Here is a 19663-nt window from a genome sequence, read left to right as displayed (position 1 = left end):
ATATACACTTATTGACGTGTATGCACGGTCGTGTGAGGGTCTGTCCACTGGGAGCTTGCAGAGGGGCAAAAAGCAGATCAAGATGTCTTCGGTTATGACTTTCATCTATCAACCCCTCAGCCCTACTTACATCATCCACATTAATGTGACGGATTTTGGCCAGGAATGAAATTTAGGAAGCCAATTGTGCATAAGTCACTTGATTTCAGTCATCTAAATTGATTATGTAATTCTTTTTCATCACATTAATATCAACAAAAACCTTAAAAAATGATGTTGCCAGAGAGCTAGTGACAATCTTTGAAACTATTCCTGATTATGTCATACATACATGGGTTTTAGAGACTTTTTTAATTAAGATATCTGATGATTGCTGAAAATGTGTATCAAAACACAGGCAGTAGACAAAATAACAAGAACACCTCACAGTACAGGTAAGTCCAGTACAATAACACCACAAACTGCGACCTCAGAAATTACCTGAAACATTTGACACCGCCTTAGGAAAAATTTTATTTCACAAATGTAGTTTCACAAATTTGTTGCTTGGTTATATGGAATTACACTTTACCATGCGGGTGTCTCTGTTATTGAGTCCATCCCTTGTGTATGAAATTTACTGCACCACTTTGTATTTACATGGCTGTAACTTCACTGCTGCTTTTCAGGGATGGACAAGCTGTTTCTGATGTATTATTATTCTTGTTCATCAAAAGTCACACATCTGGCCAAAACTGTAGCCATCTCCCATGAGGTAAAAGAACTGTAAAATATGTAAACATGACACAGCAACTGAAATTGCACAAAATAAAATAAAAAATAAAGTCAGGTTTGTCACAGGAAACATGCCTGTAAGGACAAATTAAGACAGAGATTTCGGGCTGTCCAGTGTACATTTCAAACTGTTTGAGACAGAGGTGAACACTGTTTTCCCCTCTCGGCCTGGGAGATTTAAGGATGGAGTAGTCTGTAGTACAGTTGTTAGGGATGTTGTGTCTTTCGTTCTCCATTCCTTCATCTTTGCCACTTTGGTAAACTGCAGAGTTAGGATCCAGGCACAGGGAACAATCTGTCACTTAACAATGAAACGGCAAAAAAAAAAAAAAAAAAAAAAAAAACAACAGCAGAACAAACATCCAGACAAGAGGTCTCTAAGGAAAATGGGTTTTTATAAAAAACAATGTTATTAATGAATGCAACGGCAACTACGTTTCTCAGTGGTCACATTGAGTCAGCACAACAGCAATTTGGTAAGTGGTTTTCTAGAAACAGAAAGGACATATTTGACTTAATTCATCATTGGGTTTTCATACACAAGTTTGTAAATCACATATTTTTGCTCTCATATCTGATTATTGCTCCTTGAATAATGCTGCCTTTTTTTTATTGTTGCATGTTCAGACCACTGAAGCTACATAATGCTGATAGATGTATGAGAAACACCTTTGCGGACTGACTTTTAAAAGATGTCCTGCTAACAACTCTGGACTGGTCGGTCATGTCGACCTTTATGTCAGTAAAGAAGCAATAAATGTGAAGTATGAATGTACACAAAAAAGGTCAACCCATTCACCCTGCTCCACCCCGTTAGGAGAAATGTGCTTCATCTTTGCATCTGCTATTTACTGGATGTATCCGAGTTAAAAATGATTAACATGACATAAATAAGCTCCTGCACCGTATGTGTGACAGGTTTCTTGCCAACGTAGCTCTAATGATTTGATATTCCCTCTAGCATCGTATTGGGAAATGTCAGGGCTGCTCCCTCCGCCACAGATAACTGTAGTTTGTGAGGGACAATGAGCTACAGGAGTGGATCCAGCCACAACGCCAAAGTGCATGCTACCCCGTGGTTAGGACTACAATTTAGCAAAGGACGCGCTCGGATTACACAGGAGCAAACAAAGAAGGTAGCACCATCGGGCCTTCAGTGGAGCAGCTGCAGCTGCTGGTATGAGAGTGTGGCGTTTGAAATAGCAGGCCAAAAAACAAGCAACCCTGTACAGCCATTATGAGTGATGAGTCACCAATGTCTTCCATTCCCAATTTGTTTTTTAAATCCCACTTTCAAAGAAGCAGACTGATCGCTTCGAAGGCCTTTTATTTCCCTCGTTCTTCTCTAATCTCATTTCATACTTTTCTCTTTTCTTTCCTCTAAGTCCTTCTCGCCTTTTGCAAAAGATGAAAAAAGGACTTTTTAAACTCCTCTATGTCTAAACCTCCACTGCCATCACCTTGAATCTTGTTTCCATTCCTACATACAGACACACTAACACTTACACCTGCACTTGGTACAGTAGGTAGACACGCAATTCAAAAAAACAGATTTTACCCAGAATCCAGCAGCCGTGACAGTTATTGCTCCCTGGAGCTGTGAGGCTGAAGAGTCCAGAGCCTGACCGACAAATCTAAGGCCAGATATTATTCGCCGATATCGGCTTATCACAGATATGTTGGTATCTGCTTTTATTTTGGCTGATATGAAAGTTAAGGGAAGAAAGTAACTGAAGTACATAATTCAGAAAAAAGTGCATGAAATATCATTACTAAAGTCAAGCAAACTCCTTTCTTACCTCCACCAAGAAGGTTATGTTTTAATTCTTAATTTATTAGTGACAAAGTGTTTTGTTTAGGGCTGCAACTAACGATTATCGTCATTATCAGTTAATCTGCCTATTTTTTTCTAGATTACTCGATTAACTGTCAGAACATGTGAGAAACTAATGAAAAATACCCATTATAATTTCTCAGAACCCAAAGTGACATATTCACTTTGGGTTGGCTTTTTTATCTGACCAACAGTCCAAAACCCAAAGATATTCAATTTATTTACACTGCTATAAAACAGAGAAAAGCAGAAAATCCTCACATTGGAGAAGCTGAAACCAGAAAATGCTACGATTAATGTGACGATTAATTTATTATCAAAATAGCTGCCAATTCATTTTCTATCAATCGATTAACTAATCGTTTCAGCTCTAGTTTTGTTTCACACATTTGTAAATTAATTTTACTGTGAAGATAGGCCATGGGTCAAGGAACAAGTGCATCGGTCAGGCTCACAGTCACCTCTCCAAACTCTTCAAGTAAAATAAGATATGGTAAAGTTATGAAAGGTGAAAATGTGTTTTTGGGTATTTGGCATTTGTGATGGTATAATGATATCTCCAGATGCTGTTCTGTACAAATACATGTTGAAGGATGATTGACTGCTGGTGGAGCGATGAGGTGCGATCAGTGTTGAGTGGATCTGGATAAAAACCCTGTTTTTTAGCCCCCACCCCCACCCCACCCCCTTCCACATTTCCATATATGCTTCTGACCTTACTTGAAACACAGCACTAAAAAAGGTATAATTTAATCTTCAATAACAAAATAACATTTCAGTTCTGTTAAAATATACATGAAAAACCTGTCAATATATATTAGGAAACAAAGTAATTTGTACAAAAAGTACATCATTATTCTTATTCTAATAATAATAATTATAGTATGATACATGAACCTAAGAGCACGGCTGATATGAAACCAAAATAAATCAAACTCTTCATACAAAGAAATTATTGAAATTCATCGAATTTCAACTTGATGAAAAAATGCAAATCAAATTAATTGGAGAAATAACAGAACAACTGAACAAATGAGCACATTCAAAAGTACTTAATTATTAAAACCATATGAGCATTGCACATCTATCTAGACTATTATCTATTGGTGCCAGTGAATTTTTGCTCGTCATGAATATTTCTCTAACCGCATCTGACACTACTGGATCACATATCACTATTGGTACTGGTTTATTTTACTGTATCCTTATAAAATGTTAGAAAAACAACTTTGATCTTCACCAGTTAATTTTGTACACCCTTTGTATACTAAAGTGTTATTGTGGATAAAACAATCCTCAAAATTCAAAACTGCCAAAAGTCATCGACATCTTCTCAAAAAAGGCATTTGGTAATCTGTTTCATGAACCTTCACTATTATTCCCTTCAGATTGTTCTGTTTTTCCTGATGAGGTGAATCTTCTGTTTGTCTAGTTGAGTTCTGATGGGGATGAATCAATATCAAAAGATATTACACTACTTTACCTCACATACTTCACAGCATTAGGCCTATCAACTCTAACATAACTTCCATCTTAATTTTTAATGACAAATCAACTTCCTCGATTACTTTTCATCATCTCTTTTTCTTATGCAAATACATGTTTAAAAGCAATAAATAATAAATGAAGGCAGCGTTCATCTGTTGCAACAAAATTTTCCGTTCCTGTAAAAGGAACTGTTTGAAAATTCTTCAGTTCTTTGATTTCAGTTTAATTTTTTTCCTTTGTGTTATTTGAAAAAATAAAATACCTGAAGTGACTTGAAATTAAAACAAAAATAATGCAAAAAATGTCTTCTGACTTTGTAGAAAAAAAGAAGAAAACAAGCGAAACGAGGAGGTGGTTGGGTGGGGGGTTAACTCAAAGTGGAGGAGGGAAAGAGAGATCCTGGCCCGGTGTTACCAGGAGTGGTCCAAGCTGTATGTCTGCAGGAGGATGATGAGAGAAGCAGGGTTCATGGTTGGGACGAGGCTGCCCTCCATCACTCCGGAGTCTTAACCATCATCTCAGACCCCCGAACGGCCTTACGAACTCTACGACCTCACTCTCACTTGTTAATGAGCAACCCGCCCACCCAGCGGAGCTTGCAGGCAAACCACCGCCTGAGGGGACAAAAGTATTCGTAATGGAACTGCTCAAATTCGGGGGTCTGGCGGATATCACGTAAAAATGCAATATCAAGGTCTGACTCGGTGAGGATGATGAGTAGGAGGAGCAAGACAAAGAGGAGTCCAATGGTCACAAGGAGCAAACGGAGGACACTTAAGACAAATTTATTCACCTGTTCCACCTCGCTGAGGGCCGAGTCCCCCCCTGCACCTCCCTGTGCAGATCTACCGTCCGCACCAAAATCACCCCCTTCCCCGCGCATGGGGGTACCCGCCTCAGACTCCTTCTCCTCCTCGATGCTGCAGGGCGCCCCGTTGATCTGACGCGAGGCAGCCAGCTCCATGCTGTGCTCGGCCACCGGGGTGGGCAGGACACTGTCGGAGGGGCTGTAGGCCTCGTCCGAGATCACCGCAGTCCTCTCGCTGGCGTCTGTGGCCTGGCTCCGGGAGCGTGGCATGAAGGATTCCCCATGGGACACTGAACGCACCGGCGTAGAATGGGCACTGTCACGCAATGACTCCAGACCTTGTGGAGTGGTTCAGGGAGGAAGAGGAGGAGGGAAACAGACAGGAAGAAAGGAATATTACACACATTTACAGCATGAAAAAATATTACTGACATGACATGATGTGGCCATTCATACTCTTCATATACTTCATATTCACAGACACAATATACTGTAGTTCTGGTTCTGAATGCTGAGAGGTCCCTTCTTCTCTATTACAGAGCACAGACACTGAGTCTCCAACTTGAGAGTAGAATTCTGATCATGCTTTCCCCAGAGGCAAGCCGACAAGGGGGAGTATTGTCATTGTACAGAATGCTGTAATGGAATAAATCATCATGTTCCACTTGCACTGGAAGTGTAGAGCTACATTCAACAACCACAGAGTGTAAAAACCCAGATAAAGTATACTTTAGAGACAATAAAATAAATCAAGCCTGCTTCCTGATACAACAGCCAACATCCTCTTTTTATCTACTAGCACTTTCTGAGCCACAATCTCTAAACAAACAGATACTAGAGGTTACATTACTGATCCCACTTTGGATATTAGATTTTTCTGTATGTATTAGTTGTTTAGGATAAGGATGCCTAATATTCTTAACAGAGCCTCATTGCCTCAAACACAAATACAAACCATACACTCACATGTCCATACTGGCTCAGAAGACATCCCTTTCCAATGCAATTCCAATATAAGAGAAGAGGGACGAAATTCACAGTCCTCGTTGAGTGCAAAAATGCAGTACAAAGTTAAGCTGTACGTTAAAATGAGGCTTCCGGTCTTAGTTAGACAAGCCAAGTTGGTATTTTCCAAACTTACAGTGTCTTTAGTACAAATTTCCCTCTTTGTGGTATGATCCCTCCACCATAGGAGCAATTGCAGCGACCAAAAATAGTTTCAATGCGCATACGGGCATGTGAGTGTTGTTTTAAGATATTATTTATCTTAAAACAACACTATCCTTTAATGCCTGTAGAAAACGTATAATCAACCTGATTGCATTAGCACCAAAGAGTCAAAGATTATTTCCTTATTAAATCAAACTGAAAATGAAAAGGCACACAAAAATATTTTAACCTACAACTAGGAGTGGGCTATCTGGATAAAATCTTCTATCACAATACATGTAATCTGATATTGTGATAAAAAGAATGTTTGGGGAAAATCTGTTTATTGGATAAATAACAAGACAGGGATGTCTGCTAATTTTAACAGATTAAACACCAAACAAATGAAGGTACAGAAATCCAATATTGCTATTTGCTCATGGACTTGCAACATTGCCCACAGTGGTCTTATGAAACTGTAGATATTAAAGGGAGTACAGTACAGTAGCTACCTCGGTAGAAACGGTTGACAAATTTATATCTACCTAAAACTTTTCAAGAATACATTAGCTTCAAGGCACGACAATTATACTCTACTGTTACTATACAAATGTACTGTTCATTCTGCAGTAGAAGTTACAGTACAGTATTTGAGATCCTCACTACTTTGTACATGTCAGCGGAGACGAGCTGTGATCGAGCCCCTTGCTGACGATATCATATTCTCCAGAGTGTCAAAGCAGCAACATTACACCTTCACTATAAAGAGAAGGGATTAAAATTCATCTTTTGATGAGGAAGCAAATTATGAAAAGGACTTTTTAAAAACTGCAGGACGAGTAGGACAGATTATGTCCAGCATCTAAGCCTCTGCTGACATGAAACTCCTGTCAAGTGAAAAGAAGGAGGCATAAAGCCTGGATGAGTGTCAACAGCCATCTTCACTCAGAGTTGATCTGCCTCAGCTTGTCCTACATTTTGCTTACAGTGAGGCAGCAAGCAGAAAATGCATTGTCTTAATTTGTAGTTCCCATGTTTAGAGCTTTTAATTTGAAACACTATAACATAACTTTAAAAGAAGCACATACACCATATAAACACACCATACCACTTGAAATACTGTATACTGGTTGTAGCCAAATATAGCTGCTACATAAAGAGTCATCCAATCTAAATCAACAAAATGCACTCAACAAACGCACCAAGAAGAAAAATCAAAAATGCCTTTCCAATTACTGAGACCTCCAGGAGACCCAGACAACCACAGGAATGGTGCTGCTCCCTCCCCACCAACATTGATGAGGCAGAGACAGATTTAAAAGAGAGAAAGCCATTGGCACCTCCATGTAAAGAACACCCCTGGCTGGTCTCTGTGGTGAGTTTACCTGGAGGGTTGCTGGGCTGGACGCAGGGCAGCGGAGTGCCAGGAAGAGGGGTGCCGCTGGCAGACTCCTGCTGCCCCGTCAAGGCAGGGTAGAGGGGCAGGACGCCCAGGGCCTTGCCCAGCATGCGAGGCCCCAGGCTCAGCACGCGAACCTTCACATCCCGGTAGCAGTGGTTGATCATACGCAGGTGGACGTTCACCCGGGTGGTGATCCGGATCAGACACTTCACCATGGCTGCAGCATGCAAGTGTTTATCCCGTCCTTATGGTCCCTGTCCCAGAGTCCAGGCCACAGTCTCACTGTGTGTGTGTGTGTGTTAGGCCAAAGGGTTTTGCCTTAGTTGCAGTTTGGGGAGAGAGTGTGTGAGCTAAAACAGTGGTTTTCTGCAGCAGTGCTACAAACGCCAGCATTGGCTTGGCCTGGTTTGGCCCCACCCAGGCCAGTGACATACATGGAGTAGAAGACCCAGGCTATTTTCAGCTGGGGTATTAATACCGCTGTAAGACACCCAGTCAGCACACACTGGGGGTGGGAAGCTCTTATGGCTCTCTTGAACCCACAGAAAAAGACCCTCAATATACACAACACACCTGCTTCTGATCTCTGTTTATCTCAGTGTACAAAGAGTTACAGTATGTACTTGAAAGTCCAAGGGTCTCACTGCTGGTTTTACCCAGAGCCATGCAGGACAGTACACCTGCTGTGTCAATCTCAGTAACCGAGGAAGAGAGGCCACCTGTTCTGGGCCAAGAGCCTACAGGTGGGTTGAATAAGTGACTTTAGCTGCCACTGTGTTAGCACAAAGAATACACAATCGTTCACACACACACAGCTCCGAAACCCTGCATTGAAGTGGAGCAGGCTGACTGACGCACACACCTGCAGTATGCCCCACCCGTGCTATAAGCATAAATTGGGCCAAATGGCTCTAGTTACAGTACAGCATGTGTGTGTGTGTGTGTATGTGAGTGCATGCACAAGTGTGTTTTCTCCAGAAGGGGAGGAGTTCTTACAAATGTGACTAATGGCTCCCTGATCCATTTAAAATTTTGTGCCAGCTTGGTTGTTGTTGCAATAATGGCATTATCCCCTGATTATATCTGAAGAGTGGAATCATAACTGCTTCCTGGACAGTACTGACACAACACATTATGTGTTTCAGTGGATGCGGATGAAGTGTAAACAATACCATACTCACTGTGAGGCCTCTAAAAAAACACATAATGCCTTGTGAAAACACATTTTGCCCCCAGCACTTCCATGGCCCGTAGGGGATTTGTTGCTTGCTTAGGCCTGGTGAAGCATGGTGGTGAAGCTCAGTTCTTACCCTCCATGATAGATATGTGGACAGCTCTCCGACGCGTGCGCGGTACACTGCTGAGGCGAGGACCGTGGGTGATGGATGGACAACTTCTGCTGGGCACGAGGCCAGCCCTGCAGAGACAAACACAGAACCAAATGTACAAACATCACTGCACAGAGAGACAGCTACGAGTGGAGGTAACTCATACTGTAGCCAGTAGGTGCTGCTGATATAAAGACATCTACAGTAGCTTGGTGCCTAAGAAAATGGAGGAAAATTAAAGAAATATCTGATTGAGAACATTCTGACCTCTCCTGAGTTTACAACTCTACCTGTGTATTTCTGGAGGTTCGCGTTTGATTTTGGCACTCTGCTCCATCACCTCTTTTGCCACTCGTCCACTGTTAAAGCACAGAGACGATGCTCAGGATGAGTTTCACATACACACACATACATACACACACACACAAACACACACACACATAACCAGGCACCCTGGTGTCACCCAATGCCATGAAAGCCATCACTGCAGTGGATGAGTACAGTACATGAGCATCATGATTGAATTAACCCGGTGAATTCAGCTTTGTGTAACTGAATTACCTCCAGTCAGACAAATGCACACACAGACTTGCAGGCAAAAATATCAAAACAATGATCATGGTTTGCTCTTCAACAGTAAACTCAACATTTAAGTGACTGGGCTTGTGATTTCAGTTCATATGCAGTCTCCATATATGAATATTATCAGATATTTTTAATGCAACATTACTTTCCATTATTAATCTTGACCTTTCAATAGTCAAATATGACTATTTTATTCGTAAAGGGGCAGATTATCTTAATTAAAATATATTTTCTCATATAACTCTAGTTGTATGTAGCTATGCAAATAGTTTGTTTTAAGTGCTGAGGTAGTTTCAGCAAAGTAGTAAGTAGTTTCAATGAAAATTCTTCACAGCAACGTTTGTGAATTGTCAGGGCATTGTTTTTTTTGCAAACACGTTTCTGTTAAACAATTTAAATGTAATTTTTTTAATGCTGAGCACTACAAACTAAATTTCTTTCACCTCTAAAGGCAAAAAATCTCATCAGATATCTCAAAATCTGAGAAAGGCTAGATACCACTAAAGTTAAGTGAGAATTCTGTCATATAATTTGGGCGAACTGATCCTTTAATAAAGGACAATAACTTGGCCATACTACAGGTTTACAGCTCATACAAGGTGATAATGCCTCATGTGATCATTCCCCTTCATTTTCCCCTCTGTCCTCTATCTGGTGTCAGTCCTGTCCCCCAGGCAACAGAAGGCTGACATAACAGCACACAAGGCCAGGAGGCCACGTCTTCTGGGAACACCTCTCTCCGCTTCCATCTGGGGGTTTTCTGCAGTGTCCTCCCCTCCCTGTCATCAGTCATACGGTCTTGTCGTGTACTCTACCTGTAACGGAAACGGCTGCCCTTGAAGAACAGGTTGCTGCTGGAGACCGTGCGAACCTGACTTGACTTCTCAAGCCTGTTGGAAGAAAAAAAAAAAAAGAACAATGAAGCCTACTGTACCTAAACAAGGGAAACAGGAAGGAAAACTACTAGTATGAACTTGAAAATATAAACAAATCCTCCATCCTCGACACGGCTCCGTACAGTATTCAATATGTTTATTTTGTCATAGCAAGTTAGCCATTAATGTTTCATTTTGTTTTCAAATGATATGCGCGCTTCTCCACAAGACACAAAATCTTTATCACCTATTGTCTTGCCTTTTAGTTCCCCAGAATCTTTATAACAGTAAGATCTTAATAAGTGGGAGGCTGATAAAATATTATCTGTCTGCCACTTCAGAGAGTCATCAAAAGGTCACATCATATTAACTCCATCAATGTGTGTGCTAAGCTCTGCCCTTCCTGTGCCCCCTCTCTTTCTCTCTCTCCATCTGCTAACTCCTTTACACACCCTTCATCACCTGAACCATCAGCCCGACTCATTATTACACCACTCCTGGGCCTCTGAGCTCACAGGCTGCTTGTTTTTTGTTTGTTTGTTTTAAAATCACCTTTTCTGAGCTGGAGAGAGCAGAGAGGACCTGCGCTATTATTCATGGCTGCGACAGGGGAGCTATATCTCAGAAGGAGCGCTGAAGTGCTTGCAGTCTCGTGCCAGTGCACACTCATTCACTAAAGGTCAGAGGCAACTCACACCTCATTTTCCCACTGACAAACAACCTGGAGGGAAGAGCTTTTAAGGACACCAAGGTACCGTGACGGTAACCTGCCCGACAGCGCTCAAGGATGCAGAGCAGATTACTAAATCATGTCATTGCAAGGGGGGGAGATAAGAAAATATATGTATGAAATTTGTGGACTCACTTATAGAAAGCTTGATTCTCCACTCCGCACTTCCAAAGGTGCTTGCATGCCTCTGGTGTGGGTGCAAAGTACGTCAAGATGATCTTTTCGTCCTGCACGTTGAAAATAAGAGAACGTGCAGGAGAATATAACAAACTGAGATGGAAAACCGCCCTCTACAGGCAGTGTCATTAGAACAACCCAACAATCCAATAATTCATGCGCTCACCTCCTTCTGATTTGCATATACGTGGAACGTCTTGCCTTCGAACTTCAGTTTGGTCACCTCGTTCCTGTCCAGGAGAGATGGCCAGCAACAGTTACACATACAGCGAGCGGAAACAGAAAGCCACAGCTTCTTTAAATATTCATGACAGCCACTTTGAGATCACATAAACAGCCACGGAGCTCTATGTTTGGCTGACAAAACAAATAACTGATAATATTCCCTGCAGACAGGAGAATGGAGAATGGGGGAAACTTGAGCCCTGCTGAAGGCAAACAAAGCCAGCATGAATACTGCAAACATAATAAGTCTGTCTTCATTACAGGAACCTTCTCAGTTAAAAGCAAATAGACCAAAAGACAAATGTTAAATAGAAATGCACCATGTTGTATACATTTTCAATTTGTCAATAAAGCATCTTGCTGAATTCATGTCAATAGGCGTCTACTACAAGTAGAAGCTACTGGTATCAAGCTAGTGTCCTGGTCTAGAATATAGCTGGTATAATTAGCCATCTGTGCGCATGCTAGCCACCGGCTCTTGTCACAGGTAGAGGCAGATGGATGAGCTTTGTTGACTGTGACTGTACAACCAGCTGTAGTGCACATGCTGTTTCATGTAGAACGCCCTGCATATAGAGCATGTATGTCTTTGTCTATGTCATCTGCTGTCTTTGGCTCCCATAGGAGAATGCTGCACATTTGGCTCACCATTTGAGAAAATGAACTCTCTTGTTTCCCTGAAGCACCACAAAACCAAATGGTGTGAAGGCAAGGAAAGCTGGGTTCCCAGACACATCCTGAAAGAATTTCAAAATATAACTTAAACACACACATTTAAACACAAATACAAACATAAATCAGATGCATGTTTTAGCATGTAATGTATATCCCATGAGAATATTTCAATGTTCAAGCTGGACAGAACTGTTTTTCTGAAATGTTTACTATCTAAAAATAGTACAGCAGTGCTTGAAAAACCTTGCATGGATGCGGATCAACACCATATGTCTCCAGCATCTGGGCTTTCTGCAGGAAATTTCGCTCTGATGTTTCAGGTGTCTGTCCACTGAGGGGGAGCAACAACACACCGAACATCTGTGTCAGTCCAAAATACGCATAAAAAATGCAACACAAAAGTCTTGAAAGGCCAAACCCTTCTGAGAGAGGCACAAACAAATTCATTTCCAGTGATGTGATACATCATATTATTTATCTCAGCGTCAACTAAATTACATTCAGGCAAATCAATGTATTCATAGTGAAACACAGTTCTTAGTACTTGGTGGTGAAGAAAGAAGAAACCACTAGTGGGCAGCAGAGTCTCATGCTCTTTATCCTTCTGCTCCCACGGCATCAAAACTGGACTTTATTGATGCCATTCTACCTCTATTGTGTCTAACTGTACATCAGTAAACAGACATCTTTTGTTTTTTCTTGAACTTTATTTCTTTGAACCAGAATTAACTTTTAAACTACCTCTTAACAAATGCAAGATAACACAGTGGCTCATCCACATTAGAAATGATTAAATACTTGTTTTAGTGCAAATAAGAATCAGTTGGGGGAGTTGGATGGATCAGTGTGTGAACACTTCACACTTCATCAGCTCACCTGCTGTCTGTGAGAGCAGTGTGTGTTTGTGCATGGACCTTTTATTATTGTGCTCTGCGGCTCTTCTAGCTCTGGCTAGGACCCATCACTAATAACTATAATAATGGGCAGGCTATGAGCTCGAGACAATCTGACCGAGTTATTAGAGTGGATAGTGGAGAAGAGAGTGTTTTTTTTCTCCACTATCTGCTCACAAAAGCAACAATAATCTGTCTGGCCAACCCAATACAGACAAAGTGTGCCTCATTACTGCAGTCAATTACATAAATGTCAGAGGAAGCCTGGTGTTTGATCAGCCTGTTTGAGTGCAGGATCTGCAGGTATGTGAAAACAAGAGAGAGACTGATAGTGGAGGTGCATTTTTATATTTTGGCGCTTACATCAGCTCTGTCTTGTGTATGTCTGCAATCCGGCGCTCCAGCTTCTCCGAGTGTTTAGGGAAGAACTGGAATTTGGAGCTGTAACCTTCAGGGTGCTTCCCAGGGTCGTAATTACCAATCTCAGCTGGAGGAAGGATCAGAAAAAAAGTGAAATGTTAAACATATTCACAAACATTCAGAGCAAATAAAAGTTAAAACGATGTCTACAGTTTTCAGCACAGTGGTGCTTGTGTCAGTGGAGACAGGCTGAACATGCACAGGATTATTTGTGTTCCTTCATGCCACACTGCACTCCCTCGGATGACCCTGATGCCAATTTCTCTCTGTAAGGAGGAGCTGACCAGGCAGCCCATCTTTAATTCATCAGCCCCTCCTCCAGAGGACCTGCCTCTCCTCAAACACTGGGCTTTCAGTGATGTTAGCTGTGCCACCATACCTCATGTGTGTATGTGTTTGTTTATGTCTGTATTTGCATGTGTGGCGAAAGGATGATAAGATGCCAGATAACCACTTCAAAGACTTTATAATTGAGTGTTATTTCTTGTTTACGAAAGAGTGCGCAAGTCACTGAACTAGTTATCATGCAAAGTACAAAATAACCTTTCACTTAGTTTTAGAGTCAATATCAGTATGAAAGATCACATCTGATGAGCATGAAATGCTTATTAAAGCATAGACAATCTTATGTGTGAATAAAAAACCACTGCAGGCATATTCTTTGAGGAACATTATACTATACATTCTCACCTAATTCAGCTTCTTTCCACATAAAAATCAATTTGCTTGGCTGGCAGTATTTATCAGATTGGTGAATTGCAGGGCATGGTAAAAACAGAGGTCATGAACACAGTGCAAAGCGGGGAGTGGTGCAAGTCATTTCCATCAGTCACCTTCCATTACCTTGAAGGATGTGGGCAGCCAGCATGGCCGCATCCGAGGTTTTACACAGGAGCCGACCGTGGTAGAGGTCTCTCTTTATTTGCAGGAAGACAAGATATCTTACAAAGCAAAGGACAAAAATCATGTCAGACAGTCTGACAGGCCTGCTTATAAGATTACTGATGATTTTCATAAATACCCCAACCCACTCATCCAGTTACATTTCTCAGTGAAAACATAGATGGAATAAAACAATAAGAAAAGATGCAGTAGGTGCAGCAAAACAACAAACCTCAAAGGCTGTTGAGTTCCTGTTCCCTATGGATGGTTTGAATATTTCTTTTTGATTTAGCTGAAATGAGGGTTTTGTTTTTGGGGAAAGGAGGATAGGAAGGCCCTGAGGGCAAAACTGCTACTGACGCTGTGCTTCTCTTAAAGCCTCCAGCCTAGTTTCAGACTCACCCAACCAATCAACTCCTAAAGCATGAAATTTACTCTGAGACAACACCTGAAGCAAATATAGTGATGATGATGATGATGACTATTATTATTATCATTACTGCATCATTATTATTATTATTATTGTTATCATCAGAGATAAAACAACACATTCGTTGAGACTATTAAAATTCTTCTTTTACAAATACCCCTAACCTTTAACAGGAAATAATCATTGTTTTCCCACAACCAGCCAGGCAGACCTTTCTCTCTATCTAGACCATTTCCACAAAGGCTAATAATGCTTGTATTACAAAACATCTGTACAATACAACCATAAACTTATTTCACCTTTACAGTATTTACAGTGCGTAGTAAATTATTTCCTAAATGTCAGTTGAGAATTGTCTGTATTTGGCGAGCACTTTTTATTTATTCTCTTTTTTCCCTCTTTATTTGAAATTTCTTATAATGAGCTGATTCTTTCGCTTTTTTTCCCCCACCGGAGCGGCCCTAAATTTGTTTTGGGGAAACACACCTGGAAAGGATGTTAACAATACTGAGTAGGCCCATTTCACAGAGGACCTTTTGACACAAAGCACCGGTGTAAATAATCAAATTAACGATGCCTGAATTCCATTTAGCTGCTTCAGTTTCAGGGTTCTGGTATTGTGCATGCTGTCTCACTGTCACACTGTCATGGTTTATTGGGACACTTCAATAGAACATTGTTAATGTTTTTAGTAACACTTGTGTTTTTCCTACTATGTCAAGTCAAAATGTCTGCTGTGACGAAGGCCTATAATAACAAAGACATCACTATATTTTATGGAAAAGCTGCCTGTTTTTTTGTGTCTATAGCATTTTAATATGGCATTAACTTGCTTTCCAAAACAATCCTTACACAATGTGATGAGAGGGTGCCCCCTCTGAATGAGCCTTGTATGTGATTGATTATTTACCCTCTCCCTCCCTCTGTGGTCTGCCCTCTCCACACTCATCATCATGTATCACTCTCTCTCCTCCTCACCCCCACTCCCCAGCCTTTCATTCTCCCTCCTATTCCTTTCCACTCTCAATCAGCACCCTTTGCCCTCCTATCTCCTCTATCTGCTCTGTTCATTATGTACACTCTACATGTGGTGCACATTTCATCTCATTATACCTAAGAGAGAGAGAGGCCTCCCCTCCCTTGAGTGATGAATGCATCAGTAAACTGTACATGCACACATATACCAGCTGGCTACTCTCAGTATTATCTGGAGGCAGTGTAAACTCACTGCTGTTCACTCTTAGTTTTAATTTGTCACTTTCACCTTTCTGCAAATTAATTCAAAAAAAATATTATGGACCCCATTTAGGAGAAATTACCATGGAAAAAATGTGTGCATTTATACATAAAAATCTGGAGACTAAGTTACTAAGGAAGGCTTTTACATTCCTCTCTGCCTCACAACTCCTCTTGCAAACTGTTCTGTGTATTTATCATAATGTTTTTGACAGTAAAGTCCTCATGCACTTGAGGCATTTTAATTATGAAGGCACATACATAATGTTTTAGAAAGATACATGTTTGCTCTGATTTTAAAGCACAGTCTGTACTACATGCAAATCTGAAAAAAGCAAGAACCATGCACAGCTGCTTTTCACAGGTTTGTCAAATGATGGCAGTCTCTCCATAAAAAACTGTCTCTCTTCCTTACTGTTATATTGAAACAAAGGTAAGCTGTAGAGAAAAAAAATGAAGAGCCCTTATCAACTCATCTGAAGTGAAAGCAACAACAGCAGGTCATACCGAGTGATTTCCTCCTTGAGAACAGCAGGCTCAGGAGGGTAGAACTTGACTCTCAGACACATGGTGAATGGAGGCTGAGCTGGAGGAAACACGAAACAATTAAGAAATGGACAGGAATCCTTCCATTGTAATGGATCAAACAATCAACAGGGGATTGAGGGAGACAGCAAAACTGTTTTGAGACTCATAAATTAGAAGATTAAATGTCTTGCACCAACTAAGAGTACTCCAATATCAAAAAGCTTATTAGGGCAGCAACTAGTTGTTTGTATTGATCAGTCCTCTGCTATTGTTGTCCATGTTTTTATTCTTTACTCACTAACTTATTATGGATTGTAGGAAGTACCTACAATCCATGTGGCAGTACCACATGTTATACTGTGGCATTATTTATTTACTGTACTATCTTGTGCATATTTACTATGTTACTTATGTTACTTATGTTTATTCTGTTTTTAGGGTGCCTTTTAACATCTGGCCAGGAACATCAGATGAAAACTCAGTTATGTTTTATGTTGTTCAATGTGCATCATCACTGTTAAATTAACTACTGAAGTAAATCCTAAAAATAAATATATTGTTCAATATAGAGCAATCTATTTTTTCTCACTTACTATAAAATGTCACAAATAATGATACCCGTCCATTACAAGGAACAGAAGCCCAAAGTGAAGTCTTTTTTTCTGGTTAACAGTTAAAAAATCCAAAAGTACTGAATTTACAAGAATGAGAAAAGCAAACAAGTTGCACTTGTAGAAGAAATATTCAGATCATTTACTTAAAGGCAATAGAACAATGTAAACATACTCCATTACAAAAGTCCTGCATTAAAAAAAGTGTAAAAAGTATCAAAGTAAAAGTACACAAAGTAAAACCAGAACTATGGCCCCTGTGAGTGTTTTATTATTATACAGTATATTATGCTATTAAATTATTTTTACTGCTGCAATTATGGCGTTTATAAGCAGTATTTAATGATTTAGTTGATCGAGGTGGAGCTAATCTTAACTTCTTTATATACTGTTGGGTAATTTAATCTAATCAAGCTCATCTGTGGATTTGTGTTTAAAATGTTATTCTGCAAATTGAGTAAGGTAAAAAGTACAATATTTGCCTAACGTAGTGAACAAAGTCTTAAGTATCATAAAATGGAAATACTCAAATGAAGTACCTCAAAATTCTGCTAAAAGGTATACTATGTAACTTTTCCGAATTCAAATGTCTAGAAACGACTAGACCTATGTTATATATTTTGTTGAGTTGTGTTCTTACATTATCTGAAATGTTTCCAACAATTTTCAAATCTAAAGAAATATGTAATTTTAATCAAGATAACGGTGCGTTTCATTTGGTCGCCTGTCAATGGCGTCATAACCCCTTTGCATATGCGTCAGAGTTGTGGTTGTCTGCCAGAAGCTCATAAATAGACTCTTTAACCAGTTTAAAATCACATTTTTACGATACACTTTTTTTAGATCTCGGTTGTTTTTAACTATATGTTTGAACCGGATGATGGATTTTAGTCATCAGATATCTGGTAAGTTATCAGAGAAACAAGCTGAGCAAACGTTAGCGACAGCTCAGCATACCTCCGCGACATCCTGTGTCCGCTGAACAGCATCGGAGAAATACAGATTTTTAACGTGAAACTGCTTTATTCTGTGTTTTTACCGGTTTTATTCACCTGGTCTGACTGTTTTGGAGGAGAGGAGGAGACCTCTGCGGATAATTCAGCTCCTGGTAAAAACATCCTGAACCATGAACACGGAATCCTAACGGGGGAAGCTGACTGCAATGAAGGCAATGGCAGTGAAGACAACAACCCCCATGATCCAACACTACTTCACAACGTCATCAAACTACGTCTTTTATTATTGTTAATTTTCTGTTGCTAAATCAACTCCACAGTATATTATATAGATCAAATATATATGAAGTTATTCATCAACATCAGTGCAGACTTCGTGTTGAGGATGATAGATTTAATCACCCAGCTTCCAAAATTATAAACATAAACTCAAAGTACTTACATTTCATTTGCTTTGCAATTGATTTTGTGAACTCCAACCAGTGCTGCATTAGAAAGAAAAACAGATAAATGTAAATAATCAAATGTCTCAAAAAAATCCTGTGAGTAACCCACACATCAAATCATTCAGCCGACACTTTCAATATCAGTTGCCATGACGTTCAGCTGTTGCTACTGACAGTTTTCCGTGAAAACCTGTTAGTGCCACATATGTTGTTACAATAGCACGGTTGAGAAATATGCAATATACCAAAGCTGCATCGAATATAAAGAGTTTGCAGGGTTTTCTTTTGAAAATATTACAGCAGAGGTCTCTTGAGACACTGTTAAAGCAGGAAGGCCGATTAGACAGCAGTAAGTTCCTGCTGGTGGTGACAGTTACACAGAATCTGTGTGTCTATGGCCAGATTCAGATCCTTCATTCTCTCTGGGAGCATATTCTCTCTCCATTTTTCTCCCAGGTTGCCTTCTCACCAACCTAACCCACCCACAGCAACAGCCACCAAAATAGTCCTGAGCGACAGCATGGGAAATGCAGCATCAGCAGGCCCTGCTGTTGTCTGCAGGACTACAACATGATCTGTGAACATGTGAATACTTCATGAATCAAGCAGTGCTCACTACATGCCTCCCAGCAGAAGAGTCTGATGGAACAACCATCAGTCTGAAAGGCGGCGTGAATAAGAGAAACTGAAGAACACAACTTTTCACTCTGGCCCACAGTCTTACTCTCACTCTTCCAACTAAATCAAATCCGATCCATTTTTAACTATAGCCACGCAAGTGATTTTTAGATGGACATAAAGCAACACAGTCATTCTGAGTTCACATTCAACCACTTCTACTTTTAAAACAAAGTTTGGCTTACCTGGTCTTACAACAAGAGTAGGAACTATGCATTTGTCTTTATTATCAACAAGGCTCTAATTTTGGAGCCCATTGCTGACTATTAAAGGAATAGTTCAACAGTTTTGGAAATACTTTTTTTCACTTTTTTGCCAAGTTAGACGAGGAGACTGATACCACTGTCATGTCTGTGTGTTAAATACGAAGCTGACGCCAGGAAGCTTTTATCTTAGCTTAAAGCTTAGCATAAAGACTGGAAGCAGAAAAAGTACACCTACCAGCACCTTTAAAGCTCACTAATTAACATGCTGAAGCTCCTTTGTTTAATCCAGACAAATACAGAAATGTAAAAGCAACAATTTGTGGTTTT

At 40.3% G+C, this 19663-nt stretch overlaps 1 protein-coding gene across 4 annotated transcripts in view; it reads right to left on the bottom strand.

Moving 5' to 3' along the window:
• Positions 1–488: 488 nt before the first annotated feature.
• Positions 489–19663, bottom strand: part of LOC122874364 (FERM domain-containing protein 5) — a 61876-nt gene continuing 42701 nt past the window's right edge. The window contains exons 1-13 of one of the 4 annotated variants that reach the window (XM_044192095.1): positions 18449–18480; positions 18103–18207; positions 16419–16497; positions 14207–14304; positions 13307–13430; positions 12294–12381; positions 12024–12112; positions 11317–11380; positions 11109–11200; positions 10184–10258; positions 9074–9142; positions 8766–8872; positions 489–5242 (exon numbers count right to left, since the gene is read on the bottom strand). In XM_044192095.1, the coding sequence (XP_044048030.1) occupies positions 4656–5242; positions 8766–8872; positions 9074–9142; positions 10184–10258; positions 11109–11200; positions 11317–11380; positions 12024–12112; positions 12294–12381; positions 13307–13430; positions 14207–14304; positions 16419–16480 (1455 nt within the window). In that variant the 5' untranslated portion in view covers positions 16481–16497; positions 18103–18207; positions 18449–18480 and the 3' untranslated portion in view covers positions 489–4655. Of the gene's footprint in view, positions 5243–8765; positions 8873–9073; positions 9143–10183; positions 10259–11108; positions 11201–11316; positions 11381–12023; positions 12113–12293; positions 12382–13306; positions 13431–14206; positions 14305–16418; positions 16498–18102; positions 18208–18448; positions 18492–19663 lie in introns of those variants that run through there. The other 3 variants (XM_044192093.1, XM_044192094.1, XM_044192096.1) reach the window with 3 other exon arrangements.

Source organism: Siniperca chuatsi, linkage group LG4 (assembly GCF_020085105.1).
Source record: "Siniperca chuatsi isolate FFG_IHB_CAS linkage group LG4, ASM2008510v1, whole genome shotgun sequence".
Lineage (NCBI taxonomy): Eukaryota > Metazoa > Chordata > Actinopteri > Centrarchiformes > Sinipercidae > Siniperca > Siniperca chuatsi.
The sequence above is the reverse complement of the archived record's forward strand: the minus strand, read 5'-3'. Positions and strand labels throughout refer to the sequence as shown.